Raw genomic sequence first — 9,874 nt, forward strand, 5'->3', positions numbered from 1 at the left:
TGGACAACATGTATGCGGCTTCCTTGAATTTTCTCCTAAACCAATGTTCCTCTCTGTGCAAGATCTCAGCTTGGGACCACTCGATGTTGTGTTAATGGGTCCAAACATGGTCTGCTATTCCTGATTTGCTGGTTTCCCCTCTTTCTGTCACTAATAGAAATGCAATTGCTGGATTCACCTGTACCGGCATAAGTCCATTTAATAAGAAAATTTTTACTGCTATTGACTACGCGCCATCATCTGTGACTGACCGGCCGTTACAAGTTAACAAACAAATTCCGCCAAATGATATTTTGACTAGTTCTGACGCAATATCATCCATTCAAGTTGATCTAAGTACTACAGCTGGTGATCTTCCAACATCAATTGACCTTATCTGTTCACCATACAGATAGCAATGATTTGTCAAACAATAATGACCAACCACCGGCTGTTCAAAATATACCGGACCCAATCTCTGCTGACACTGATCTTCTGTTAGCTAACTCAATTTTTGATCAAAGATCTACTGCCACTAGTGGCAGGACCTAGCGAGCTGCAATATACAAATTCTACCCACCCGTTTAATTTCTCACCTAAAGATCTTAGACCTTTACCACAAGCGGGTCCGAAGACTGAAACAAATAAAGGTCTTAAAAAACGTAAGACTGCCATTCTGACGGATTCTCCCGAAAAAAACTTAATTGAATAAGAACACCAACAACGAAATAAAGCCAAGAAAATGGTACTGCAAACTAATACTGGAGAAGGTGAGAGAAAATTGATATGTGCAAAAAAAAAGGGAAAAGGAAAAAAGACAAAGAAGGCACCAAATGAACAGTGGATACAATGTATGGAATGTAAAATGTGGTCCCATGTGGAATGCGTGGGTGATGATAAGAATTATGTGTGCCATAATTGCGACTCTGAGTGAGAGAATAATGACTGAGTTATAAAAGTCTGATTATAAAAGAATGATTAACATCATACTAAATTGATCTCATTATTTAAACTAAGAATACTTTTTATTGATTTGTTTTTTCAAATATATAATTTTTGAACATTTAAAATACAGAAGTTGATTTGTGTTATTATTACGAAGTCTTCAAATAAATAATTTGTTAATTTGCCATGTAGAATATGGTATTTATTCATTACCAATCCCTGGACTTGTTACTTTCGACCCACAACGTGTTACTTTCGACCTACCTACGTGGTCGAAAATAACAACTAACGACTTTTTAAAATTAATGTCATTCATATAAAACACATCATAATATAATAAATCGAGTTACTAGTGTAAATAACATAAACAGAATTTATACATGGTTATATTAATTTAAAAACAACAGTAACACCCAACCAGAAATCAAAGTAAAAGTACAAAGTGTTACTTTTGTACCGGTATCCCCTTAGGGATCAAATGTTGGTGGACTAACTGCAGCTGGTGTACTTATATTAATATCCTGATTCAATGTTTTCCAGTTCTAAAATATGTTGCACCAATTCTTCCTCTCGTTTTGGACTAAAAATTGGACGACGAGACACCAGTATTTTTATATTTTCAACGGCGTCTTCGTTTATTCCATTTAGACGTCGTTTGAGCGTTGTTCGAGGAACACTGAAGGTATCGCTTGCTTTCAATAAGCCATTTCACCTTTTCGTACAGCTTGTATATCTTTATACATTACCTCTGAACTGCATTCATGCTGCTGTGACGTCCGTGTGAATTTATTTGGCATACCTAAAATAACACAAAACATTATTTGTTTGCAGATAAAATTAGCACTAAGGAGGTAAAGTAGCCCACCAGGTTACTTTACTTTACCTATTGGTGGGCAATTCTATCCGATTTAGCATGCAGTGAGAAAAATAAATAAAAAATGACAAATGAGGTTAAATTGATCTACTTTGCAGCAAAATGAATAGCTCCATTATTCCACCAAATCGATGAGATCGTGCATTGTCTTCAAATCACTCACCTCAGATCAGATACCACAAAACACAATTTTCATATTTCTTCAGATTTTATGGTGAATTAAATTCACCATAAAATCTGAAGACGAGCACTGACCCGGTCGATGTTTACGGGGACAATATGGCGTCAACCAATGAATTATTTCCATATGTATTTGACAGATAGCCATTATTGGTTCGTCCGAAAAAAGAAGGTGACCACTTTATCTGCCTGGGCCACTTTATCCATCCTTCCCCTACAAAAGAAAAAGTGGGAATCTTCCAATGAAAGGTAAGAAGCAAACAATGTTGAAAGTAGTAACTATACATAGATGTGTAGATCGTGCAAAGAAGTAACTTTCAGACATAAACTGGAAGAAAAAAACCTTCTCAGTGTCATCGATGACATAAGTAGATCAAACTTATTCCGTGACATAAAAAATCGTGATTTATTAATCAATTGTGTAGCTTGTGTAAGTGAAATTTTACCATTTTTAGTATATTGCATAGAAATCCTTTGAATGATATCTGATATCATTGCATAACGAATGCAGGTGCTGATCATATAATTGAAGGTAGAGGTTTAGGTAATTTGTGTGTCATTGTGTAAAGACTGGTGGAGTGATGCTGTATCCACACTTCTTATGCTATATCGGGCCTTGGTTCGTTCATATCTAAACAATGGATATTTTTTTCTGGGTAGGTGTTTCCAACAATTGTTTTTAAACTTGATATGAAACTTTGAGGAGGATAGTACTATAGCTGCTATCCAATCTATTTCCACAAATATTAGGTATTCTTTCAAGAAGTGTTGAATATTCTTCAGCAATTAGACACATAGGTTAGTCACAAATTATGTTTCAAAACTGATATCTTGTCAGAATCTATATCTTACATCCTCATGTAGCACGATTCCCAGTTTTTGACGAACAAAAAATCTACCTTCAATCATAACATATCTTTCCATTTGGACAATATTCTCCTGCTTCCTAATTTTCTTGCCAAATCACCAGTTTGGGTACTATAGCTGACCTTCACAGAATTTGACCTCTCTAAAAAATATTTACATTTTTTTCACAGATGGATCAATGGATTTCTCTATAAAAATTGGATATGGGATCTATTCACCAAATTTGTCAGTGGTAATCTTTCTTCGTATTTTTCGATCTGCACTACCAAAGTTTGAGCAATAGGAAAAGCAGTTAAACTAATTAAAGAGTCGGATATGTGACCAAAGCTGCAATATTCAGCAATTCGAAAAGTACTTCGTCCAAAATAGCTTGTAAATATTTCTGACAAATTACACTAGCCAACAAATAAGAAAAAAAATTGCGTGTGACATTATAGTGGCTATACATGAGAGTTTAAAGCATCCTGTCTGCGACTTCAACATTAAAAATTTTCCATCGCGTAAATATTTTGAGTTATAGGTACTTATTTTTATTTTATACAATAATTTTCACGTATTATAGGGAAATATAAGATCAAAACAAGAAAAAAACAATATATTTTGAGGATAACAGACTTTATTCACAACACACATGAAAAAACATTCAAATGAAGTCTTTTGTGCATAATAACCATTTTGCAAATGTTGACTTTCGTTTATATGTATTATCATTTTCCCTCATAAGGAACCAACAATAATTCCTCATCATTGCTGCATCCCATCTGACTTGGTAACGTTACTCTATTGTCAGTATGTCTTGGTGGAACCTTTCCCCTTGTTCGTCACTGACAGCACCCAAATTTTCTGGGAATAAATTCAAATGGGAGTGCAAGAAATGGATTTTGAGAGACATGCGACATTCCATTCTACAGTAGTTTTCAAGTAGTTCTTCTAAGTGTTTCGTAATTTTCTACTTTCTTGTTCCCTAAAAACTCCGAAACAATTTTTTTGAAAGAACTCCACGCAGCTAATTCAACATTACTTAATTTTTGATCAAACTGTTGATCACTTAGTAATTTTCACTTAGTAGTTTTCTAATTTGTGGTCCAACAAATACACCTTTCTTGAGCTTTGCATCACTCAATTTTGGAAAAACGTATTTGAGATATTTAAACGCATAACGCATCACCTTCTTCGTCTAATGCTTTCACAAAATTTTTCATTAACCCCAGTTTAATGTGTAATAGAGGTAACAAAACGTTTTTGGGATAAACAAGAGGTATATTCTTCACGTTAGCTTAACCTGGAATATATTTATCTCTCGCAGGCCATTCTTTTAGTTGATATTGGCTCTGTGTTGCCCTACTGTTTCAAAGGCAAAGAAAACAACAAAAATTCGTAAATCCACCCTGAAGACCTAGTAATAGTCCTATGACTTTTAGGTCACCACATATTTTCCACTTAAACGTATATATTATAACTTATTGCATTTAGAATAAGTGACATACTTTCGTGTGTTTCCTTCATGGCAACTGCAGGTGTAAGAGGAATAGAGGATCTTTTGTTACCATTATGGAGCAGAACGGCTAATAAACTTGTATTAGACGAATCTATAAATAAACGTCATTCGTCCGGTTTATGTGCAAATCCTAATTTTTTCATCACACCATTCAGATTTACACAAACACACATTTCACCCTGGATAGTAAAAAACGAGGAAAGCTCAAGGTTACGGTTCCTAAATATTGTGAATTTGGGGGCTGGTAAATTCCATTGTTGGAATCTAGACCCTAATAGTTCTGCATAGTCTCTTTGGACAAGTGGAGGTCCCGAACTAGGTCATTTAATTCAGGCTGTTCGACTAAATGGGGTGTTCTTCCTTCACTCTCGGGAAAATAAGGTCTGTCTTTTCTGGCACATCAAGGAAACCTGCCTGGTCATCATACATTTCCAAATCTTCCTCCCAACTTGCCGGAGTTGATGGAACTGGTGAACCTTCTCCATGAAGAACCGTCCTTCTTGCAGAAGGAATATCCAGATATACAATTTTGTGTTTGCTCTTTTTTGAAAAACCAGACACGTTTGTCATGCAAAAGTAACAGTACCTAATGATTTGTTGTTTCTCGCCAAATCATTGGAACTGCAAAAGGCATAGAAGAGCGTTTGCCATTTAACCAGTTACTTAGATTTGCTGCACAGGTTTGGCAACATACGTGAGGAGCCCAATCCCGATCTTGATCACCAACAACACATCCAAAGTACTTATGGTAAGCTACTTTGATCATTTGATTAATTGGACGTTTCTGCGATTTAGGAGTAAACTGGCCACATATATAACACAGCCTCTTTTCTGTACTTTGGATATTTTTGTATTGTTGCGTACGTCGAGTTTCGCGTGTTTACTCACCTCACTTCCACTACTACTCGCGTTAAACCAATATTGATGATTCGATTGTCAACCTACTACTTTTATTGCAGTTCTATATTTCTGGTATTTTCTGGAAAGTTCAAGAAGCGGTGTTACAAGTCTCCTATACAGTGGAAGCAGATTCGAATACTAGACAGAGCCGCTGTGTTGCCAGATTTTAAACAATTTACTCAATTAAAGGAAAAAGCCAATTCGGAATGTCGTGTTAATTACATTTTTGTGAAAAAAACTATCAACTCAAAAGGAAGTTTTTACTATCATTTTCGCATTTTGGGATCAAAAATGAACAAAGAACTGCCTTTGGCATTACAGTGGTAAATTGGCTGGAAACTAGTGTTATTATAACAGACCCTTCTCTTTATATTATCTTTATATTTGTACTCGGTAGCAGTTATTATTCTCGATCATTTAGGCAAATGATGTATCATAGGCAAGGCAAATCAATTCATATACCACATGCTGAAAATAATGTAACGGATGAATTTCTGAATATATCGGGACTCAAAATATTGAACAGTCGTAAGTAATGAAGTCTTTCCTATCAAAAAGTTGTTTTTGTTTTTCATCATATAGTACTCACTGACAATATTATACCATACTTCACTCCTATGTGTAATCGTGTAATGTATAATATGTATATTGTAACTTTTTTTCTCTACTTTAGTGATTGTGATATATATTATACAATTATGTAATGGGCTTGTTTCACGATTTTTGATCTACAGTTCATTTGATAGTAATTATAAATTGAAAAACAGTGCGCTTTATTTCAGTTCTCAAAATACCGTTGCTTTTCCGTAATTAATTATTGAAAATCTGATTTTCTATGCATTGGAAAGCAGAATTAGTTATACATGGAATCTAAATGAAACAAAACGCAATAAAAAGATATTTTAAAAATATCTCCGGCAGTAGACATTTTCATGTTGATATCACAGAAATTTTAATGATGGTGTATATGAACTCGTTAACGTTTGAATAAATGAAAAAATTATACACATGAAATAAAATGTACACGAATATGGTTGTAACCATTAGTAGGTACACAAAATTGAAAGATTACAAAATATTTACCTAAACTATGATTTTGTACATTACTTAATAATGTACAGTTATGGAACTCAAAAAATTACAACATTACAACAATTTATAGTTAGTATATAAGTTTATACATAAGAAAGAAGATTTAGTTCAAATTAGTTCAACTGCAATTTACTATTATAAAAAAAATTTATTGGCCAACACAAATATTGGCTTCGGTAAAATAAATTGATTTGCCAATATTTGATATAACATTTGTTAATAATATGCACAATGCGTTCGTCTTCACTCACTCACTCACGCACGCACCTATGCATACCTTTTCCTAATATTGCTACTAAATTCAAGCATTATAGGCTCGCTTGGGTAATTTGTTGAATCTTCTATAACTTGAGAGGAAAGTTGAATGAGGTCCAGTGTAACAATAGTCAATTTTACTGTTTGAGTTTCTTCAAGTATGGACAGAACTGATTTTTCTAAAACTGATCGACAAAAAGCTTCTGAGGTAATACCTTTAATTATATGATAAAACTTAATGAAGTTAAATAAAAATAAGCATTTGATTTTTTGCGAAAATATTGATTCGTTTTGTTTCACACCTTCTGCCACAGTATTATCTCCAGATAATACTTTCTGTTGAGAATATTTGAAGTTGAAATCAAAAACTGTTACATCAAATTTAATATTTTCGTTTCCTTTTATTTATGTAAAAGTCGCTTTTTTTAAATGATTTATACAAAGTTTTGCTAGAGTAGAAGGATAGTAGTAAATTCTTTCCACCACTTTCACCCAGTTTTTCTTTATTTCATTCTTTGGGAACCTAAACTCATAGTATGAAATATATTATTAATAAATATAATCAAGATTAAACGAAACCTAAGTCTCCTATGAAATTCTAATACGCTTTCTGTTTCTTTGTACCTTTCTCCACAATAAAAAGCAGCATAAGAATGCACCATATCCATATAGTGGAATATATCTTAAAAACACTTTTGAAACATACACAAACTATTCTCGATGAAAAAATGTAAACTGATGACACGGTATGTGCAGCAAAATAGACACCCGCCGAAACCTACCTTTTATAAAAGAAAACGTTCTTTAATTATAAAATTGTAATAAACAAATCGGATCATAACAGTCGTATTCACACCGAGTTGACAACAATAACGGCAAAGATGACGTCTGTCAAATTGAATCACTATAATTTAGTTCTGTGATTGGATATTAAAAACCAATGAGTATATTGCCAAGTATGGCAACATCGCTGTAGACACGATCAATTTTATTAGTAAACAGACACGCGGCAATTTAAACTCTTGCTTCTCGAATTGTTCTTTATTCTGCAAATATTAGGCTTGATAAATATAATATACTATAACTCGATCAGTTTGTCAGCAAACCAGTATCATTTTAAATAGCATGAAACAAGTCCATTGTCTTCAATGTTTTTATTATTTTCATTATTGGTATTTTTCGTTAACATATATTAATAAAATCAATGTGAATACGCTCCAAAAAATTGTTCAGCGACGTGCTCTGCAATAGCCAGTGAGGAAGTGGCTGCTGGGTTTGGAGTGAATATGCAATTTATAATTCTCCTTTGTATACCTTCTCCTTTAAAGAATTCAAAAACAAAATCTTCCTCAAATGTTCCATCTTTGTTCACAAGTTGAACTTGAACTGCTGTAGGACCAGGGACAATTTCATCTACTGATACAGAGGCTAGTTTCTGCAACTCTTTGATCTGAATTCCTGGAAGCATTTGTCTTGTAATTTGATCTACACATTTAGTAAAATGTCTTTTCGTCATATTTTTAAAATTGTCTGATGTAAGTGTGTTTTTGAGGTATGTGAGATTCAATTCGTCAGCTTTGTAGCCCTCAATATTGTAAGCCGGAACAGCTGTAGGTCCTAAAAGTATATCTCCATTAATGAGGGGACTTAGATGTACTCCTAAAAATGGCAAGTCGAGCACAGGTGCTGCGAAGATGTTTCTTGAAATTGTTGAATTTTTCAATAGTTGATAGGTCACCCTGAAAGATATGAATACACGAGTTTCAGTAGGCTCGCTATCTATCAAATCTAATATGGGTCCAGATTGTAGACCGCCACAAATAATGAGATACTTCGTTTTCAAGTATAAATTTTCATTACATTTCAGTACTATTGGGTATTCACAATCGGAAGAGGCTTGAATACTCTTGACTTGATTATTGAACAAAATGTCTCCACCACATTCCCGGAAATCGTTTCCTAAACTATCAGTCAAGATCTTGAAATCAACATTTCCCGTGTTTGGACACCACAAGGCCTGACATCCTTTGCATTGCGGCTCAATGTCTTTAATTTGTTCTATGGTGTCTAGTATTTTTAAATCTGTTACGCCATTTTCCAAACCCCTGTTGAATAGTACCTCGATAATTTCGCCGTCTCTATAATTGTTACCTATTATGAGTTCACCAGACGATTTATATGGAACTTTCTTTTTCTCACAGTAATCAAACAAGAGGTTTCTTCCTTTGACACAAAATTCTGCTTTGAGAGATCCAGGTTTATAATACACTCCCGAGTGAATAACACCACTGTTGTGACTGCTTTGATGTTTTCCTAAATCGCTCTCTTTTTCTATAAGGATCGTTTTTGTATCGAGACTTTTCTTCTTGATTTCTCTTGATATGGCCGTTCCAATAATTCCCCCGCCAAGAACAGCCAAGTCATAACAAATTCCTTCTTCAAGAGATTTAATGATGTTGCTTTGAACCAAATGTAAACTTAAAGATCTGAAAAGTTGAGTACTAGTTTTTGATTTAGCGAAATTCTGAAACATTATCAGTGACATTGACAGTTACAGTGCTTATTGTTATAGTTATTTAATTTCTACTGATATCTAAGAATCCTGTACATTCTCAGATCATACCTCGATTTTTCATTTGACTAGTTGTGAGAAATTAGAATAGAATGAGATTTCAATTTGGAATTTTAGACACACTCATCATCATATTGAATAGCGAAAGATCAATCAATCAATCAATCAAAATATACTTTATTGTCGAAAAAACTCTTGTTTAGTTGACAAAGTAGAATATACACGCACAGAAAAAAATTTAGGCAAAATACACACAATTATGTAAAATATAAATAAAATAGAATGAAAATAAAAATAAAATTGTTATATATACAAGCAGTATATAAACATATACATTTATCAATTATACATTTTATTCAATAGAATAAGTGTCAATGAATAAATAAAATATCAATCATGAAATGTTATTTTAACATTTTGTCAATTTTACGACTCATAATTTAACAGTCTAATCGAGTATGCGGTACAGTACCCGCAATAAATTACAATTTCACTGGAAGTTGTCATTGTACAATTCTTGCAAACTATAATAGGGTCTGTTCGCGAGAAGTTTTTTGTGTATTTTCTGAAGCTGTCAATACTATCGTAGCTATTTCTAAAATGAGACGGTAAGTGATTATACATTTTAACACCGTTATAGAAAATGGAGTCCTTTACTAGGGATAAAGAAGGCAATGGTAATTTAAAATTATTTTTAGATTTTAGGCGAGTG

The 9,874-nt window shown here is 33.5% G+C and overlaps 1 protein-coding gene and 1 long non-coding RNA gene across 2 annotated transcripts; one reads left to right on the forward strand and one right to left on the reverse strand.

Moving 5' to 3' along the window:
* Window positions 1-2,122: 2,122 nt before the first annotated feature.
* Window positions 2,123-6,010, forward strand: LOC111511180 (uncharacterized). The gene is made up of 2 exons (XR_012467993.1): window positions 2,123-2,227; window positions 5,303-6,010. It is a non-coding gene; the product is annotated as an uncharacterized lncRNA (long non-coding RNA).
* A 1,781-nt stretch (window positions 6,011-7,791) lies between these two features.
* LOC111511179 (L-2-hydroxyglutarate dehydrogenase, mitochondrial-like) lies at window positions 7,792-9,123 on the reverse strand. The gene has a single exon (XM_023167191.2). It carries the CDS (start codon window positions 9,121-9,123, stop codon window positions 7,792-7,794), a length of 1,332 nt encoding a protein of 443 aa, XP_023022959.2.
* Between the last annotated feature and the right edge of the window lie 751 nt (window positions 9,124-9,874).

The sequence above is a fragment of the Leptinotarsa decemlineata genome, unplaced genomic scaffold (assembly GCF_025532065.1).
Source record: "Leptinotarsa decemlineata unplaced genomic scaffold, Ldec_3_MD MMD2_tig00026363_RagTag_RagTag, whole genome shotgun sequence".
Taxonomy (NCBI): Eukaryota; Metazoa; Arthropoda; class Insecta; order Coleoptera; family Chrysomelidae; genus Leptinotarsa; species Leptinotarsa decemlineata.